This window comes from Argopecten irradians, chromosome 1 (genome assembly GCF_041381155.1).
Source record: "Argopecten irradians isolate NY chromosome 1, Ai_NY, whole genome shotgun sequence".
NCBI lineage: Eukaryota > Metazoa > Mollusca > Bivalvia > Pectinida > Pectinidae > Argopecten > Argopecten irradians.
Genome location: NC_091134.1, coordinates 43978994 through 44001026, shown reverse-complemented (window position 1 = coordinate 44001026; position 22033 = coordinate 43978994). Strand labels below are relative to the sequence as shown.

General features: G+C 34.4%; 1 protein-coding gene across 1 annotated transcript in view; it reads right to left on the bottom strand.

Annotated features, from left to right (window-relative positions):
- Nucleotides 1–22033, bottom strand: part of LOC138329272 (glutamate receptor ionotropic, kainate 2-like) — a 130778-nt gene that overhangs the window by 6287 nt on the left and 102458 nt on the right. The window contains exons 3-13 of the mRNA XM_069276137.1: nucleotides 21081–21335; nucleotides 20341–20519; nucleotides 16644–16697; nucleotides 14980–15159; nucleotides 11478–11630; nucleotides 9166–9267; nucleotides 8646–8747; nucleotides 7297–7512; nucleotides 6273–6833; nucleotides 5239–5467; nucleotides 3436–3695 (exon numbers count right to left, since the gene is read on the bottom strand). Coding sequence (XP_069132238.1) covers nucleotides 3436–3695; nucleotides 5239–5467; nucleotides 6273–6833; nucleotides 7297–7512; nucleotides 8646–8747; nucleotides 9166–9267; nucleotides 11478–11630; nucleotides 14980–15159; nucleotides 16644–16697; nucleotides 20341–20519; nucleotides 21081–21335 — 2291 coding nt within the window. The remainder of the gene's footprint in view (nucleotides 1–3435; nucleotides 3696–5238; nucleotides 5468–6272; nucleotides 6834–7296; nucleotides 7513–8645; nucleotides 8748–9165; nucleotides 9268–11477; nucleotides 11631–14979; nucleotides 15160–16643; nucleotides 16698–20340; nucleotides 20520–21080; nucleotides 21336–22033) is intronic.

The following is a 22033-nucleotide window of genomic DNA, read 5'->3' as shown; positions in this document are numbered from 1 at the left end:
CGCTGTCGCGTTGTATACAGTATGCTTAGAACGCCAATTGTTTACAGCTGAACTTTGAAGGACTTATGACACAGTTATATTAGGTGTAAATACATTAAATGTAATGGGTCTACTACAAAAGCCAATTAACTGAACATCATATTTCAATTTGTTGGAATGAATGCATATGACACTCGAGTTGTGTATTGTTACGGGGAACCACTTCATCAGGTATTAAAATGTGTGTTTGTTGAAAATACATGGCAATATACATTGCATGGTGTCATCTGAGGTTTCGTTCAAGCAATCTGGTTATACCATAGTTCCATTGTACCAATGTATCTGGTTATACAATAGTTCCATTGTACCAATGTATCTGGTTATACAATAGTTCCATTGTACCAATGTATCTGGTTATACAATAGTTCCATTGTACCAATGTATCTGGTTATACAATAGTTCCATTGTACCAATGTATCTGGTTATACACTAGTTCCATTGTACCAATGTATCTGGTTATACAATAGTTCCATTGTACCAATGTATCTGGTTACACAATAGATACATTGTACCAATGTATCTGGTTATACAATAGTTCCATTGTACCAATGTATCTGGTTACACAATAGATACATTGTATCCAATGTATCTGGTATACAATAGTTCCATTGTACCAGTGTATCTGGTTATACACTAGTTCCATTGTACCAATGTATCTGGTTATACAATAGTTCCATTGTACCAATGTATCTGGTTATACAATAGATACATTGTACCAATGTATCTGGATATGAATAGTTCCATTGTACAATGTATCTGGTTAAGCAATGGTTATACAATAGTTCCATTGTACCAATGTATCTGGTTATACAATAGTTCCATTGTACCAATGTATCTGGTTATACAATAGTTCCATTGTACCAATGTATCTGGTTATACAATAGTTCCATTGTACCAATGTATCTGGTTATACAATAGTTCCATTGTACCAGTGTATCTGGTTATACACTAGTTCCATTGTACCAATGTATCTGGTTATACAATAGTTCCATTGTACCAATGTATCTGGTTATACAATAGATACATTGTACCAATGTATCTGGTTATACAATAGTTCCATTGTACCAGTGTATCTGGTTATACACTAGTTCCATTGTACCAATGTATCTGGTTATACAATAGTTCCATTGTACCAATGTATCTGGTTATACAATAGATACATTGTACCAATGTATCTGGATATGCAATTGTTCCATTGTACCAATGTATCTGGTTATACAATAGATACATTGTATTGGAAGCTTCAGTTTTGTGTACAGATGAAGATATAATGTTGGTACAGTGTGTTTGTTATGAGGACATGTTGATTAACTTCTAATATCAAATGAGGCTGACCGAGAGGTACAGGTTTTTAGCAGTCATGTTCTATACTTCGACCTCTGACCCACGATATTTAACCACTTGTATTCATCTTTTGTCCACGTGCTTGAGGCCGAAATGTAGCCTGGTACTGACGGTTAAAACGTCATGACCTTTCCGACAGAATAGAAATTCCATTACTTCATTCATTCCATAGTCACCATTTTATTACCATATGTGTGAATAATACATAACTCCAAAAAACAAATATTATACTGGGAACAAGGTATGGTATCGTAACTCAAATACTTGAATTACTCGAAAACTTACTGTGGCCACGTCGATTTCGGGTTGACAAGGTTTAATTATATATTTGTCTTTGAATTTATATATGTTGTACACTGATTGATACGATAAGGATTGTTTTCTATCCATTATAATTGCCATTTACCATTGCATCGACAAAATTGAACACAGAAAGATTGACAAAGATACTGTGAAAGATTGAAGCAGAATATATATACTGCAGAAATATTAATGACGGAAAATATTGCAATCGTGTAATTGATTTTAAAATGTGCATCAAACTATATAGATGTATAACATGTGATAGTGAGAGACGCTGAAGGCAGTATTTTATCAAGACTGATGATATAAAGCGACAGTGAGAGAAAAAGCTTCAATTGCTTTGTATAGATAAATATACTCTCACATGAATAATAAATGATGTACAGATAAGAAGAAAAAAGTTTAAAAGGAAAACGTTAGCTGTTGGCAGAGGTGGAAAATAGTTAATTGTCCATCTCAAACACTGAGATAAAATAGGAAAAGAAAACTTTAAATGGATAGACTTTATTGATTAACAAACCTTTATTAAAAACAGATTCATAATCTGTATATTAAAAATATGGCTATTTTAATCTTTCTATTAATTTTATCATACGAATAAATGATTGAGTTTTTTTCATATGCCAATATAAACTTTAGATTGTCCACACATACAACTTATTCGGTGTTATTACAATTTTGGATTTTATATAAAACGAAGTACGATGAATAAAGATCTTGTTAATCAACAAAAGCTACCAATAAGTAAAATGACGAAAAAGTACCTGATAGAAATATGTATAATTAGAAGTCAGTTTGTGGTTGTAGACATGTGTTTGCTACCCACAAGTGTAGTTTAAGTAAACATTAAGTAGCATGTAATAACTATACCCGTAACAATGAATGTGAAAATGGACAAAAAAATGACTGTTGACTGGCAGATGTGCGGAATATACGGAATGCTTATAAGCGTACATGCGTAGAAGTAAATGCCACATACATATACGTTATAAGTAATGAGTTGATGATATACCATACTCAGTTTTCTACAAATGTCTGCTCAGTCTGTGACAAAAATGTTTCGACAACCATAAGGGTAGAATAGGATCCAGTCCACCACAATGTTATTTCGTCAAATGTATCTTTGATATGATTAAGTAAGTTAAGTCATGCTTTTACGGATAACTAATTATTAATTTCTAAAACTGTGTTTTCAGCAACTAAAAAGGTGAGTAATTGAAATAATGTAAATCTTATTGTGTAAATTAAATCTTAAGAAGCGAACTTTGTTGAAGCTGTTATCTTACCCGCTGGCCTTTCCAGTTATACACCCGTCGACACTAAAGTAATCGAGAAATGTTTGTGTGTGCTTGTCATTTCCTAAAATGCTTTTGTAGTAAATTGTACATGATTGATTATTGATCTGGAGGTGGCTTTATCTGTGGTCTGACCATACAAAAACACATATTTTTAATATTTAAGAACTTCTAAGAAGCAACAATTCTTCCTATCTATTTAACTTGCTAACCAGAACGTCTCCCATTTTAAAATATTGATCTGATCTCATTAAAAATAATGATGATATCCCTTGTTGAAAGATGCTTGGGCGACACTGCCACAAGATTGATATGTGTATTGTATATACATGTAGCTTTAAAAAGGACAAGCAGAATTATCTATGATGATGGATATGGCAGCAAAGAACAGAAAGCAAATTCTATAGCATGAAATCTTATTTGTGGCAAGGTCGGTACCAAGCAAATAACTTACTCTATCCTCTTGGGCGTTTCGCCTTGACTTCCAAAGGAACTCTAAAATGGCGACAAAGACGGCCAGCGCCAAACCACCAAGTAACACGACGAAGATACCGCCCACATTCTCCACACCTAAGGCGTTAGCTTTCGACTCCTTCTGCTCCTCCCTGCTACATTTACCCGTGCTTTTCCACCACTTGTTGTATAACAACTGTATCCGCCCCTCCTCCTGCATCTGTAGGATGGCCATTGACAGTCGGTCACGTAGTGGCGAATCTGCAGGAGAAACATTTCATTAGAGTTCGAAGGGATTTATATTACGACTTCTGTTCATCTTCCAACCTGAACGTGTTTTACCCAAGTTTAAAGAGTCATCTGTGATAGTAAATATCATAAAAGTAATAACTGAAGGCCAGATTCAACCACGCTACTTGTTTTTCTGTAGTTTGACGAAATATCCTCGGTTATTATTTTCATTCTTATTTCATATTGTTAAATAGCATGTTGTATGCGGTATAATTCTTTCCTTGATATGCAAATCCATTACCATGAATGATACAGCACGTTTAATGGTTGGCTAAATGTTCAGTTCCAATTGATTGTCAACATGTGAAATAAAAGTCTGACATTTCAACCTCAGAGATCTGCGAGTAGATGGTTAACATGTGTGAAAATTATATTTCGCGTTCATAAAGACGTACTCGGAGATATTCGTGTGTGGCAAATGAACATCTTTATTCAATAAAATGACTTTCGGCAGACATTTAGACATACTCATTTAGGAGTGTTAGTTCCTGGGTTTTAATACGGTGTAAATACTTCACCGCCTACGTAAAGGAAATCTGACTGGCACTTAACCACCTAACAATTAAATTGATCTTTTAGAAAAAAACCCATAAATCTCTGAAAGGAAATTAAACATATGTAGATTGCTACAATTTGCTATATACATTTAGTGAATGTAAAATAAATAAGTACCTCCTCTATTTCGCTAGAGATTCCTGATATATATGGATCACGTTGCCAGTTTGAAACACATTTCACAGAGACATACGTTGAATGTTGTAAGGGTTTTATATATGAAGAAAATCAGCTTTACCTAAAATCGTCGTTACGGCTGTAGAAAGTAGCTAAACTCTAATTCGGAAACATGAACTAAGCAACACGTCGCTTCCACGACAATTTTAACAACGACTAGATGACAGAGTATGATTATATTTAAATAATAGTCTGCAATGGAAACCTATTTAAATCGATTACCATTTTTGGTTACTCTCTTAGATAATTTATGTTTAAGAATCAGCATAATAACGTAATTAGAATATGAAAACCGAGACATTTGTGTGTATATGAGTCAATAGACTCTAAAACATACATTCAACTTTAATTATGCACCAAATGTCCATATTGTCGAACTCTTTAATAATCATTTCCATTAAGATAAGATATCAGCTATTGCTTTTACATTATATACAGTGCATTATCATCTTTTGACAAAAATATGTGCGACAGAGAAAAAATTGTTTTTAAATAACAAAAGAATTATATTATAAGACATAAATACAGATCTGATCAACACGCAACAGAAACGGACAAGTTAAGCATAGGTTATAAGAGTACCATCCTTTTCATGGTGGAATATAAAATAAAATACTGTGCTTTTTTCCGGAGTGCAAATCGCATTTTGATACCTAGAAATCGAGAGTGCGACTTATAATATACATGCATAAAACAAAATCAGACAATGGTTTGAAAAGTGTTTGAAGTTTGGTAAGTTTAATAAGAATGCATGGAAAACATGTCAGCAATCTTAACTCACCCATCGGTGTACCTATCCCAAATCCTTTGGAATCCAGAAGACCACCGATTTGCATTAGTTTGCAGTTCCTCTGCGTTATATACTCAATTGATGTAGATTCCATGAAGAAAGCATAATTTTCGTCCATAGTTCTCCTAATGCCTTCCTCCATAGAATTCGTTAATACACTAGGTTCGTCTTTACTCTTCATAAAATTCCACATTTGTTGATAAAGTTCTATATTGGAATCCTGAAGCATGGAATGAAATGCATGCAAATGTAATTCCTATAAAACTACATGTACTTCATAACTATCTGTTACAGTAACGATTGGTATTATTTGACCGATTCTCACAGGGCTATCTGCAATGTAATCCATGCTGGAAGTGTTTATATTCATGTTTAATTTTAAAAATGTAACTTTGACAATGTGTTGAGTTTTGTTACTTTGCTTTTCATAAAATGCCGTTTCGTATATTAAAGTAGTGAAATATAGTGTACAACTAGTGAATAACGTAAAATATATTTCTATCATAAATTGAAAGTTTTTAATGATTTAATTAGCACTTCATACAGTAAAAGGCAAATATTGAATAACCTATTGTTAGAATGCAATACTATATCACAACTAATTTCCACACTATGGAACACTTTTGGCAACAATTTATTGTAGACGAACGTTCTAATGTATATTTTCCTAATATCACGCTAATTACAACAATCGTTATCGCCAATATATACGAATTAGCAGTCAATAATAATGGTTCGTCAGTGTTCCATACCATCTTGGGTGTATTGGCTGAATTTATTGATAAACGTATTTATGCATTTGTGTTCTGTAGTCACCTAAACTCTTGTGAATAGAAATAAGATATGTATAGGATTTTTCCATGAGTCTAAATAATTGGACAATATTTCCGCCTTAACATCTGGCGGACCCAATCAAATTAAGAGAATTTTATTCATGATATCACAGCATATGCGAACTATGTTCTAAGGGGTAAAAACAGGTCAATGTGATTGACACCTGGGGCCGAGGATGTGGCTATACGTACCCTAAAGAATGTCATTGTAGATCCACCTTCTAAAGTACCATAGGTAATCTCAGTCTGTTTTGCTAGATCCTCGGCACTTTCAATAGGAGAGTCCATTCTCTCAACAGTCAAGAACGCTGCTAAATTAGCTGTGTATGAAGATATGATGATAAGAGTGAAAAACCACCACGTCCCCCCAACTATCCGTGTGGACACAGCCCGGGGGTTAATGTCCGACCCCTGCTGCATCAACGTCCCCACAGTAAACCAGAAGCTGTTTGATAGGTTAAACGTATTTTGAACAGTGTCGGTTTCTGGGTTACACGGGTGAGGGTTATACCATTCATACGGGCTAAACCGTGCCAATACAAAAATGCTAAAGCTAACTAACAAATATGCTGCTATCACATATATCCATATTTCAATAGCAAGAGGATTAAGAAACGAGAATAGTCCGGGTTTTTCTCGTTTTGGCATTCTAAACAAAATGCTGATTCCAAGGTTAAGGAATGGCTTTGTGAAATCAATGTATTGTTCCCTTTCGTAGCTTATGGTCAATGCTGCAACCGCAATGTCTGCTTTCTGTAATTGTTAAAAAAGCAATCATAATATGTAAACAACTCTTCAATTCAACATTTTTAATGTGATGAATGTAAGGAATACATTAATGACATTGGTATTTTTTCGTCGGTGTTCTCAGTAAAAAAATCGAACAATGGTTCTCAAAACAAGGAGACATAGGGTATACCAACCATTACTGAAATATTTGATTGCAAATGACATTGCTTATTTTATTTAATTATAGTGTCTTTATAGTATATGCGATGCAAATATGTAGATATAAGTATATCAGTAGTGTCTAGATCTGGGTCAAGGAAATAAAACCAAGTAGGGTTTAGATCTGGGCCAAGGCCGTAAAAGACCTGGGCCAAGGAAGTAATATCAAGTAGGGTTTAGATCATAATACCCAGATCAGGTCGGTAAAGACAATAAAAAAACCCATTAGTAAGCATCAATGACTCTTGAACTCCTATTTGCCACATACCCGTTCCACTAGTTGGCCAATCACTCCGTTCCATTGACCATCGGTAAGCACGCCATATTTACCATCGGGGACTTGTGATATTTGGTAATCAAAGTGTACAATGTCCGATATCTCCTTCAACAGATCCACACAGAATCCTTCATACAGATTATTTCCATGTTTTCCTTGATCTGGGTCATCTTTAAAATCGTCCTTTATCATAACGTATGGTGCATCCTACAACAAACATTGCATATACATGTTATGGCAAATGCCATAAAGAAAAAAAGTACAGTGTTTAGTTTCTATGGTATATGTACTATATGTATGACATTGAAAGTTTAAGAGAATGTATTACAATGTACGCTCATATTTACTCATCCGCGATATTCCGGGGGATTACAATCACTGTCGTTATACCAATCCCTGTATTATCCCATAGTGAATCTGAAGGCGTTAAAAAAACCTGACCAATTACAATCATGTACAAAAACATCCTTTCAAGATTACAGAGAGCAACGCCCAACTTCAAGTCCACACAGTATATTGTTATTAGATTCTTTTGATGTTCATCAAAGAGTATGCAACCAGCATGTCAAACCTGTTGTCGCACACAAGACCTTCAGTTGTCTATGCCATATTCCAAAGAGAGGTTGATATAACGACAGTGATATTAACACCTGGAATATCGAGGATAATTTAAGTTTACCAAGGTATAAAACGTTACTTCGAGTACATTGTCTTTAATCATTCCTGTCTTTTATCATTCAATCATATTGTTCAATTTGGCGTATTGATGGAAATAATTGCGCGTGAAAATGACTGTTTTTGATATTTCAATCAGTGTCAAGTGCCTAGCGGTAACTCATTTTACTCGATTTTTACTGTTGATATTCATGTGCCGATTACTTAACGAACCAAACGCGGATAAGCACACAACATATTTGGCCTAAAGAATGAACGCATATTTCGCCGCTGCCAGGCCGTTTATCGGCGAATGCAATCACTATTCCCAATATATGTTTTCTAGTTGACCGAAAAATGATGCAATTAACCCTATTTCCGTTTTACGCTGCGTGGATTCTTTGATCGTAACAACTCTCGTCCGTAGATGCCATCTTTTCATATTTAAGGGTGAATCACTCCAAATTATCACTGCTACGCTAAATAAATGCCAGTAAATTACCGAACCATGGATATATCAATTACGTATAGGATACATTTACGCTATATAGTGGAAATATAACAATCAGTTTTCAGTTCTAATATGCAATAACTACGTAACTTATATAAGATTTGAACCTAAAGTACAGATAATAATTTTGAAATTGGTTCACAAAGGAGACGATATGGAATATTGGAGTACTTACTAAAACAGTGGTTATCTTCAATGTTTTGTTTCCTAAAACTCCGACAGGGTTACTTTCTTTGTATGTAAAGTTAAAACCGCTCTCATGTGTCCAAAACCCCGCCTGAAAAAAGATACAATGATTTAAAATATCTTATGATTTTAGTTACTGAGAAAGATACACGATACTACAAATTCATGGTACCTTGCATGGTTACAAGTTGTTTTGATATTAGAATGTATACATTAAAACGGACGTTAACCCAGATATCAGAAATTGGTCATGTAGATAAGGGTCTACTTTTGTATTTTCGTCAGATGTTTGCAAGCAAAAGAACACTTCGTTTAGTATTTATAGAATAGATTTGTTAAAAATTGATGACAATACTACTTAAAAAAAAGATACAACTGGCCTAAGGGTGAAGCTTACATTGGGGATAGTGGTTTATATGAATCGGTCATTTAAAACGCCAGTACTATAACTCGACTTTGATTAACAATTACTTTTTACAATTTCACATCTCATGTTAACGCACACTTACTTTGTATAGACCTTTTTGATTGAGTTGCATCACGTCCAGTTTGAAATCTAGCCTTCTGCCCTGCTGTAGCCTTATTTCTCCTGTCAGACCGCGAACGTGAGACTGGTAAAATAAGAGCAGAAAATGAACAAAGTCATTCGAAGAAAAAAATTAGGATTGTCCACGAATAACAAACTTAAAATTTATTTTAAAACTCTAAGTGATTTGCAAATTATGCAATCACTTAACTATCGGTACTCATTATTAAAAAAAGCAAATAAGATATACAATTAAATGAAATTAAGTTTTATGGTGAATTTTAATTTCGTTAGAATTCCTGCTGATTGTCCATCAAACATTTTATCAATATCTTTGTTTAAAACATTGCTTTATCACATATATCTCTTGACGACAATTCAATTAGTATCTCTCTTCGGTATCAAGTTACTCAGAACTGTATTCGATAGTGGTAAGCTGAAAGACTCAGACAATTTAACTCCTCTCGATATTAGTTTGATTCCAAAGAGGATGGCAGTCTTGATCATTCTCGGTAGGTTCAGATGAATTTATTGGAAACCAATTACTAGCTTAGCATTCAACGTGGAGTTGCAATTTCCTGTTTAATCATCTGCGAACCTCTGCCGTGCAACGCAAGGCTGTAATACAGATGTTTATAATAAGGCATTGCAGGGAGCTGTTAAGTTCTCTATATCATCCTGAAAATGGTGCAGTCGAACGCGCCCAACAGCACGTATTGACAAATTTAACAACTCAAGTCTTCTCGTAGCAAATTGTGGGGATTTGTTGGGAAATTAAACACGTGTTGCTTGCAATTTATCGTCTTTTCAGGTAAATGTTTATTCTTAAAATTGATTGAACGTGTATTGCGCTTGTCTTTAATGCAAGGTTAAATTGAATCTTATATAAAAAGAAGAGACTCATTGAAACAGCGACATGGTGTCATGATAGTGGCTCGATCCTGCTGTTTTCCGAGACCTGCTATCATTGGGAAACTGTAATGAGAATGGTCGTGTTAGTTATTCCCTACGGTTTGAAATCGTTCATCAAACTGGCCCTGGTTTGAAATTTATCACACTACACATGGATTCAAAAACGGTGATATTTCAATCAACTACAAAAATGAAAAAAAATGAATGAAGTACAACAAAACTATAAAACCATCGCAGTAGATTTGTATGATAAACTATAATAGTATTATCCACCAAGGGATGCCTCCAGGCTAACTTCAAGCGGATGCATCGTCAAACGTCACATCCGTTTTACTATTAGTTGTTGGAAGTAACAATTGTTAGTGTGTTTTGTCATGTGCACGCCTGTATTAGTACATTAGCTCATAAACAGTGTACTCTGTGGTTTATATTGGCCTACGTACGTAATAAGTACATTAATGTAACGGTCTTTGTCAAAGAATGATCCCGATACAGTAATCTGTCTGAGTTATTGATTTCTTGGCGATTTATTTTTGTTACCGAACTTTAAAAGTATAAATTGTCATGTAGCAAAAGGGAGGAGAGGTTGTAGCATTCAGGCCCAGGTTCAAACATAGGGCCCTCTGATCTCCTGAAGGACACTACCAGATTCATGGTGAAAGACCCATTCTAATCTTGTTGCTTCTCATACATGTAAATTGTATTAGTTTTGATTGACTACATTAGCAATTATTTGTCATATATTGACTTAAGAGCAAAACCTCACATCTACAATGAATAAAAAACATAAGAAAAACCAACTCAATAATAATAGCACGGCTAGTAACTAGTTGGCATATTAAATCAATACTTACCATCCCATAAGGATTCCCCTAAAGAGAGAACGTGGATATATTTACCACCCATTATTAAGGAGAATCGGAAGTAAGGTGTGTCTTACAATGAAATATCTTCAACTTCTGAAAGTAATCTGAGGAACTGTGGAAATTCGTTGTTTTATATAAAATGTATATAGAACAACTGAATGATGCCAAATAAGTATTATTTTCAATATATTCATGTACCAATGCATGGGAGTACTAACAGGATAGTGTAAAATACCGCATAGCCGGTTATTTCTTCGGGTATTTTATTTTCGCATGGCATCGACATCCTCACGGAAAATGGATCCACGAAAAAAAAGAAGGAAAAACAAGACAAAAAAAAAAACAACAAGAAATATGTCAATAAAATATGCCATTGAAACCAGATCGCGAAATTTCGTTTCGTCCATTTTTCTTTTGAAGTGAAACCCGTAGAATTTATAGTCTGCAAAGAAACCCAACTATATGGCAGTACTCTCAACGATAATGTCAAGGTGATATCCATATTTTTGATATTTACCATTGTGAGGAACTCGTAGAGACTACTGCCAGTCGGCCAGACGTAGTCTACGTCACAAGACACGTTCACTGGCCGGAAGGCAACACTTCTGTCCATTTCCTCCAGAGCTTTGGCAAACAGCAAGACGGCATCAAACATCAAGGCGGACTCATACTGAAATGGTACAATTGATATTATTGTTCAACAATAGCTTAAGTACCGGGATTACAATGATACATCCGCAATCATTTAATTGGTCGATAGCATTGTTTTCTTTATAACATTATAAAGTATACAGTGCAATATCAGGAATATTTGCTATTATCAGGTAACTCGTCATACCTTTGCACAGAAACACAATATTGCAACGTAATAGTCAAGATGATAAATTGGATGGAAAATGGATAATTAAAAAACTAACGTCATAGATTAAATGAACAGATTTGGTTGATTACGTCTTTGAATATTACAGATTTGCCTCCCTTAAAGATAGATGCCGTCACAATTCATTCCTACATAAAGAACGCATAACTCTGTAATAGGCAACTGAAACTGGGCATCCATACAAATATGAAGAACAAGCAAACACTAAGACCATGTAATTAAAAAAACCTAACAATCGTGCCATTTGATAGTACAAACTAATATAGTAGAAACATGCTCTGCAAATCAAATAATGTAATGGGTTTATTAAAAATGCATAGCAGATACCAACACTGAAATAAAGATACGAAGTACCTGCATAATTGTATCTGGGAACTATTGTGAATTTAACTGATGTAGACATTGCAGCTGCAAGGACCATATATCAATGCCAATTGCACCCATTCCACCTCACAAAGTATTGAATATAAAGAAAGAGGTACAAATTGAAAAACTAATGAAAAAATATTTGTAAAACGCAACGATCAAAAGTTTGAATCTGAGGAATATAATTTACATAAAAAATGACTAATAGATCTTGATGATATTTTAAAACATATATTTTTTTCATCTGGGAAAATGATCTGAGTCCTGAGTCGTGAAATAGTCCCTCCGAACACTAGTCTACATGTCTATCTAAATACTACCAAGTATTATGTGGATCTAGTGATCAACCTCACCGTCTATTGTATAAAATGCACAATGGACAGCGTTGATGTACACGTGACTACTGCCGAAATTTCTGCCTACAGAATATCATAACATGCCAAGTCTCTGCTTTACATAAATCAGATCGATAGAGAAATTAATTATGTATAGATCATATCATCCATCAACATTTATCAGTAGGATATATATCAGCCTTGAGTTCCGACACTTCACTAAACATATATTTTACGTTTGAATACAACCCTGTTTCTTATCAATATTTCACGAGATATGAAATATTTTCCCCGTGGCTAGAAATGTGCGCTGGTGATGTACGAGTTGCAAACAGCTCAAATAAAAAACCTAGACATAGGAAATATTTCAACGTTTACAATTCAGAAACATATAATTTTTCAAAGCCTTCGGCGTTTTCTCCTATCCGTCGTTTCATAGCAGTAGTATATACGTGTAACATGAGAAGACAGCCACCACGTACAGGAGAGTGAGATGATATGATTAGCGCAGTGAGATCAGTTATATTCACCATTCAGTTGCGATGTGTTTTCCATTAACGAACATAACTTGATAATTTCAACAACAAAAATTACTTTTAGAAAAATCATGAAACAATATGGATGAAATTATAACTCTACAACATGAGTTTGATTTTATCATTTCAAGAAATAAGCCACACACAAAGTTTTAGAGAAAGCCTTTTTCGTAAGTGTTTCGAAAAACATTTAAAATCGACAATGTAAATATTTATGCGATGAGTTATTTCAATCTCCCTACTCTATTATAGCCATAAACTATGGCAATTCTGTGCCATCGAATTTGCGTAAAAGTTTAAAATTCTTCGGTAGACTTATATCCATTAGTCTATTTATATAAATAAAATACAATAAGCAAAATTCCTGAAGATAACTGTATTAGTCCCTGTGTAACGTATCGATATTTCGTATGCCTGTATATCACCACTAATGTGTAATTGAACCTAACTTAACTGATAAAATGTGTGTATTTTGCAATGCCATTGCGCGTTTTAATCATTTATTAAATTTATCATTTTTACTTTTATCATTAATTACAGTTATGCTGGTGTAAAACTCATTTTTGACTGTTGCTAGGTACTGTACAAATGTCGAGGGTTATATCACAATGGCAGTTATTAGAACGTTTAACAAAATAAGCATAAACCCACTTGAATTGGAATACAAACCAAAAGTCAACAAATGTATTTCATTTTTTTCTTTAAAAGACTTCAGTGTCTGCTCTGGCATCGGCTTACATATTTATGAAGATCACAGCATTTTTTTAAAGTACACTAGACTCTAAGCTAGTTATGCCGATCAGTATGAAATGCCGACATCAAGTCGACATAACCGACCTTTTGTTGTATATCCTATATACCACGTATATCAAAATGAAATAAAACTCCGAACAAACTGCATCAGCCGTCAAATGAAAAAGGCCGGGAGTTGTATTGATTTAGGGTATTTTGACAATGGCTTTACTCTCAAGACAATAACCAGTATAGGAACACATTCATTATACTGGCATCAGTTCCAGTCAGCTTTCCTAGAGTCAGAAAAGGCCTACAACGCATGGTCCCTAGTGCAAAAGGCCAATGCCAAGTGTGAAAGTGTAAATATATAGCTAGTATTGTTGGTTTTGCTAGATGTCCACCGGTTGGAGTAAATGGCGTTCCAACGGGACAGACATGTTCTGGTTATGAAATCGATACCCTCTCTGCAATTCGTCATGGTCATATTCAGTCTAGGGAAGTTCTTATCGCTTCAGTAAACTGTAGACATACCGGTCCACTTATTGTTTCATCCATCATACAAAAATAGCTGAGAATTGGACGAGTATCGAAATTACACTCCTTAAGAATAGGAGGATATGGTTGCATAGTATTTCTCTCGATAATGGTTTCTATAATGTACATTATGTATCTGCGCTTTTAACAGTGCTTATAAGAGATAACTATGGTGTAAAATTCAATTTCCACACGAAGTAATATGATATGATTGGATTATTACAAAGGACAATTTGATAAGTTTTATTCGGCATTCCTTAACTTAAACAATCTTGGTTACTATTAGAACCCCAGTCACATAATATAATATTCTCCATTTGAGTTATTTTTTTCGTGGCATGAAACATCGAAATAACGACTAGGCCATAATTCAAACACAAAAACGTCTACCAAACACAAGTATAAATAACTAAAAATGTAGATTACTGAAGTCGTAATCAGAGATGAGTTGGGTTTTATTTTTGAATTTTTAAGGACATATTCCGGTAAGGAGGAACAGGAGCGCTTGGGTATTCGGATAATAACCTCCGACCTACAGTAAGTACAGCAACGGTCATCGCCGTCATCATATTACGAAAACAGACCATGCGTTCCTCAAGTGAGTCTACTTCTGAAATAACCATATTTGCTTACCGGTATTGTCCGCTCCTTATTTTTGACGTCGTTGATGAGTTTGAGCTGGGTGTTAGCCTCATACACATACATATCCTCAATGATCTGTCGGGTAAACTCGTCCTGAGGATCCACTAGGCGGAATCCGGTCAGGTTCACATAGTTATGTTTATAATTCTCTAGTTCTACCGAGTCGATATCCTGAAAGAGAGAATAAACATATTTTGCAACATTTACCTTCAACAGGTCATCTTCAAACTCATTCTCTTGCATCGTAATTTGGATTTTAAAAAGTAATCGATTGATGGATATCTCTCACAGGTCTCGTCATTCCATAGAAACTAAATTCGAAGTATAAGTTTTGGTTCTAATCGTTTGTGGCAACCAACTGCTTTTGGCCATAGTAAGGCATAGTGAAGGTGAATTTTCAGTTATTTGCGCATACTTTTAGATATACAATATTGTTTTCTTTCCAATATTTTTCATACAACGACATATTTCATTCTCTATGGGTAACGTTTTGATCAACGGTCTCATATCACAAGAAACGAGTTTTATATCTTCACAGTAGAAATTAGTCAAGATTCAATTCACAATTTAAAAACTTGGCAAAACATTGATAAAAACCTAACTTTTAGACTATTTAAAAACGTGATTGATGCTAATTTGCAGGCATTGTCGAAGCCATTATTGTCGTGCTCTAGTACCGAATGACTGTCAACGTTGTAGCTAACCATAAATCAGGTAACCCAAGATGGAGTGACGGCAAATGTATCATTAGAGTGTTTAACACAATTTCAAGGTTGAATCGGTGATAATGAGAATTTAGTCCCGAGGCATAATTATCGGACTAATTTTCATGATAGAATCCATTGATGGGAACATGATTCCTGTTCAGATGGAACATCACAAAGATATCACATCAACGATCCTAATCACGTGTTAGTCACGTGAAGTAGCACGCGGGACTAGAGCTAGTCATTGCACAGGTGGGCAAGTATTATGTTACACAATATGTACTTTGTTTTATAAAGGCGTAATATCTGTTTCACTCCTCCAGATCATTTAAACAACATATTAATGTAACGCATTGGAATTCTGGTTTTTCATTTAATTCATTTTTGCACTTCTGAATAAGATAATGAGATCCGAACAGAAACTTTGAATAATAAAATTAATTAAGACTTTTAATGTTATTTAATGAGTATCCTCATGTGCAGCATTCTCCATTTAATCAGTTTACCTAAGATATGGCAAGGGTATGAGTGACATCACGTAAAGTGTTTCTAAGACATTGATGGGAACTCATTTAATTATTTTTACGACATTCCCTCTTTAACGTACCATATGTTATTCTGATAAAATAAACTTATTCACACTTCAAACGCACGTGTTTACAATAAAGACAATCATCGAGGAAGAAATAAATATCTCTTATTCTACATTTTATATTTTCATCTAAACGCTAGGTAATCGAAGAAACATTAACGACCGAGTAGAGCCCGCACTGCAAACCATTACCGGAAGGTCATAAACATTTCCCATATTGACCGTTCTGTAATATAATTAGTTATTTAAGCCTGCGACTGTAGGAATACATCCGGGGAGACCACATAGGATATACATAAACAGTTGCGAGAGATAAAGTGTGTATTTAAGTCTGAATCTTTTCGACAAGCACTTACCAGCGTTGTAAAAATGTAGTGATGATATGGGTCTATCATGCCTTCTTGGAGAGCCTGCAAAGAAGCGGTCAATAAATATATAAGTATTCTACTACCCCATGTGCACATCGTAGAATTCTACATTGAAACAACTAATCCCTTACCTCTACAATAAGGAACGGTAACGTTCGTTTTACGACCGGTATTGTCTAATCCTATCAATCAAACAAATAGTCATTCACATTAAGTGTTAAATGGAAAGGTTAGGGAACGATAGAACGATAGAAAGGATATGTGCGTTTGCTGAAAGGATTTCGGAGAGACTGATGTACATGAAGTAAACATATATGTTAGTCACTGAAGACATAGACTGTAAACATACTATTTTCGAATAAATTGGTTTTCCTTTATTTGACAGGAGAATAAAAATCGCTAAAATAAATAAAAGAATTTCAAAAAAAAACCGACAACGATTACGACCTTTTAATATTAAGCATAAAAATGCAAAATTAAGCCAACGGAAAAATGGTTCGTATTTAAATACAGTTTATAGTTAATTAATAACCTAATGCGACCCTCACATTGTATTTCAATAGGTTAACCAGTTAATGTTCACGATACAAGTTCTTTTCAAAAAACAAATCTCAAATATACAGTACAACACTTCATTACTTTTTATCTGTGTGTCTTAGCGAAGGACTGTTAAATCAATGATAGAAATTGAGACCTAACGAATTTACTGATGCATGTTCTCTCGCTTGTAGTCGTGTAACTTAATTTTGATGCATAGTTAAATTTCGTTTTGTGTCGAAGTGTTGTGCCAGATGTAATCATCAAATATTTGAGATCACCATGTGATCTTGTATATGCCGTTCAGTGGCGTTGACTTTCCTCAAAGAGTTGTCTGTGTTGTGTTGAATTCATTGCCGATCAATGCGCTTTTATATTATAGTATTGAAATGTTTATAATTCAATCTTACAATGTTCATCAGGATTTATTTTACTTGATATTTGATGCAAACGAGCTTATCTTAGTGCAATACATTTAAAGCGAAACACAGATCTTAAACTGATTTGCACAATAATGAATTCTACAATATACAGCAAATAAAACTCATGCTATCACATCTAAGCGCAATATTTCTGTAGCGAAAAGCGCTAAAATAATTTGATCACAATTTGTAAACGTTTACAGTAATTAATGTTCTATGTTACGGTTGACTTCCCTGACATTGTCTTTTGGGAGTTTGTCTCAACTATAAATTTGATCTTGATTTGAATAGCTTACAGAACATTTAAATATATCTTAAACATGATCTCCATATGTTGCGTCTGCATTTTTACTTTAATTTATCCGTTTACTTTTATAAGATGTTAATCCATTACACACAATATGTATGTATGTTATGTTTTAAAGTACTATTGACATATTCAGACTTTGTATTTATAAAACAGACGGGTGTACCTGATATAAGCCGTATTATCGTACTGTCCATGTGTTTTGTACATCACACTGTTACAACTATTACATAACCTCATCTGTTACCCTCTTTAAACTAAACCACCCTTTAATCGGCGCGATAACAATCCCAACCTGTACAATTTGATATTCTCAGCGGTAGATCAATGTATTTCTCTATATACATATACACATGTCTACCTGTTTCGTATCTGACCATGTGGGAAAACTAAATAGAAAGTATTCAGGCTTAAACTAAAGTCTCTAATTGTTAACTAAAAAACCTGACTATTGAGTGTTTTATTGTTTCAACGTTAAAAACAAAGAAAACGTTTCGGTGCGAACAACAAAGGAAACGAAAAGTTTGATTGTTATCGTTCGAGGTGTATGTGATATTGACCTGGGTCGAATTAAATTGAGAAAACGAGTGAGAAATTATTCCTCATCTTCCATACAGTAATAAGATGTATTGCCTATTACTTAGATAATACAATATATATATTACAATAAGTATATCTATATAATTATCTAGTCTAATGCATGTCTGAGCATTACAAACCATCCCTATATCTACAACATAATTCATAGCATGACGAAACCATGACTTTACAGTTTTCTGTGGGAACACAATCGTCAAAGAAACGATAAAATCTTTTTTGTCTTTTCAGAGTTAGGTTATAATATATAATCTTCCTCTCTGGCTGTGTATTTAATGTTGTTTCTAAGGGAGACCATACTAAAATTGATATAAAGTCAGAAAACGTTCCCCATGAAATCTGTATGAGACTGAAAATATAAATACTGTTGTAATTCCCAAAACTCGTGAACACTAAAATCGGTAGATAACCATCATAAAGTAATGTGAAGTCACACACATGGTTAAAATATTGACATTCCAATGTATGTCAGTAGAGTGGGTAATATACGACTTGTTTTAACATCAGAGATCCCACCAACATATCAATGTAACGTCAAACGCTAAGGCAACGAGACAGGAAGCCGTTCCTCTCCGAGATCTTTCGGTTACCTAATTCCAATCAGATGCTGAAGATAAGGCGTATTTGACCATCTACTGGTATCGCCTGGTTTGCCGTGAAATCATGCAGAATGACATGTATAATATTGCTGGCAGGCGACGAAGCATATTGTCATAAGACATTAAGTACATGTTTATGTCTGAAATGAGAAAACTGCGGCGATAATGATATTTTATACGTTACTTCCCTTTCATCTTTGCCGCGATGCCTCCACTGCAGATTATTCAAATACTAGCATTAAAACTGTACTGTCAGGATGTAATTAGTCGGTTTCTGTTCTTAATTCAAGAATTTCCGATACAAGTGTATATTGGAATAAATAGAGTCAGGTATTAGGTTTTGCTGGCGTCGTACATTTGATGTTATAGCGATCGCATACAATAAAAGTCTACATGTGATTTTAACAATATGGATGTAATTTAGTTTAGTTTAGTTTAAACATATGTAATTTATGTCCGCGATAACTATTTAGTATTTGAACAATAAATATCTATATACAAAACATCATGTTAAGCGATTAGTGAACATTAAAATGAAAGATAACACTAACAAAAAGAACAATCTCAATAGCACGACCAGGTGTTTCTAGTGGGGCAGCGTTAATCGAATCAGAAGTGCTTTATACAGCCAACAGAATATGGACTGAGGAAATGTCACGTTCTCAAAGTGAGATTCTAGGTCATCACTGCTAAAAGTTAAAATCAATAAGCTTCAAAGCCCTGTGGTCAACATCTATGTATCATTCACAACGATTAAACATCATATAATATATTTGCCGATTATACTTTAAAATAAATATCTGCTCAGGTATATGTAGTGATATGTTTTATCGATACAATGCATTTGTCTTAGTAGTAGCATATATCTATGATCGCGTTTAAGAAAAGTATTGTCAGAGAGATAGTGAGGTCTTACCATAAAGTTGTAAAAAGTGTGTTTCAGTATTGATGATTATCACATTAATTTCTTAATCTGTTAATTTTAATGATATTAAAATTTACGGAAATTATTTAGAATTTAACTATCCATAGAACAAAATTTTACAATCAGTTATGGTGTTTAAAAATATGTGACGACAAACTATGTAAAGCGATAGAATGATACAAATTTAAGTTTTGTGTGTCGTTTGTCTTAAATGACAAAATGACCGAACATTAGAGTTTGGGGCAACATATTTTAGATAGCATCACACAGCAGCGTTTAAAATTTAATTCATTCTTACTATTTTCAATAGAAGTCCTGTTCCAGTTGCATTCATATCCACAATCATATTAGTCCAGTTTTTCTTCTTAGCTTCTTTTAGAACCGACCGCATATTCGATCGGTCTGCCTGCCGTATGTACACATTCTTACTGGAATCTTGAGATACACTTCTTAAGATGTTTTGCATTTTCACTAAGCCTGTAAGAAAACAACATATTCTATCATATTACCGCCATCTTTTTATAAATCCGATATATTGTGTTCATATATTCAACTCAATATGCGAAATTCTCCTAAAATAACATTGCATGATTTATCATTAGGGGTCATAAGTATGGGCAAATAATGACCGAATTGGTGAGGTTAAGCTCATGAGAGTTCAAAACCTACGTGGGCTTTTGTCAGGTATTGATCGTGTGGAAGAGATTTTTCTCGGAGAACTCTGATTAACCATCACTAATAAAATGTCATATATTACCATTTCAATTAATATTACTGAATATTTTTTTTATTTTACCGCCAATCTGTGTTGCTGATATATGTACGTAGAATACTCAAATAATTTAACTAAATGGGACCTTTTCGAATTTGAAACGTTTTATCCTGTATATCTTTTTAATATTTTTCACGGATTTTGAGTTCGCGTTTTGATACGTTTTGTAAGCGCAGGATTAATAGCCTAATGACGTTTTAAATGCATTCTGAAAATACCGTTCAGTGGATCTCATTTCATCGCACCCAGGCCTAGTTAATCCTTACCTTCTTTTTCACCGTAAATGATGAGCAATTCCTTCATTCTGTAATACTCAATTACAGCCTGATATGCCTTGGCTAATTGCTGTGCGTTTGGATGGAGGTTAATGGAATAGCCCTGAGGCGGTTCCATGTTCCCGTCCTCCCGGAACTCAATGTGTGGAATGTGGAGAGCAGAACAGAGAGAGTTGGTAAAGGAAGCAATGTTGTTTGAGCGTGGTCCGAACAGCGCGGCGGTGCTGAGGTGCACTTGGCTGCACACTGCAAGATAAGAAGACGAAGCAGTAATTAATTAATGTGCTTCCAGAAAATAAACTCATACACATAGACGATTTGTAATTTCATGAGTCATCTTTTACAAGATCCACGTGTTTATATCATTTTAAAAAATACATAAAAAATAACACGTGTTTAAAATTATGTTTGAAAAAAAATTGAAATAGATAACAAGAATATAATACAGAAAGGTTATGTATTCTGTTTACGGATACACAGGTACATAACAATTTGGTAGACAGATGGGGGTAATATGAATTACAATAGTACATGCCATGTAGGCTGTACGTTTACTCATTCATACAATTTGACTTCCTAAAATGTATAATGATGAGTACCAAGGACAAAAGCGTCAGAGTTTACATGTCAGAGAAACCTGCATAGCTGCCACATCAATCATGTCCGTTCTCATCAAGTGTCTAGCGAGCAATTAGTCGAAAAAAGACACCAACACTTTAATGTTTCCTTCAGAACGATGGTAAATGCATCAATACATTCAGTCAATCAACTTTACTGTTCCAAGTAACCTGTCTGGGAATTGAACAAATGCACTAGAATGGCCAATAAACCAAGCACAATGTGGAAAACCGTTTGACTACAAACCGCAAGGGCACACACTCTAAGCCACTCCATCCGAGACATTAATTGACTTCGATGTTTACATCATAATATGATCACGACAT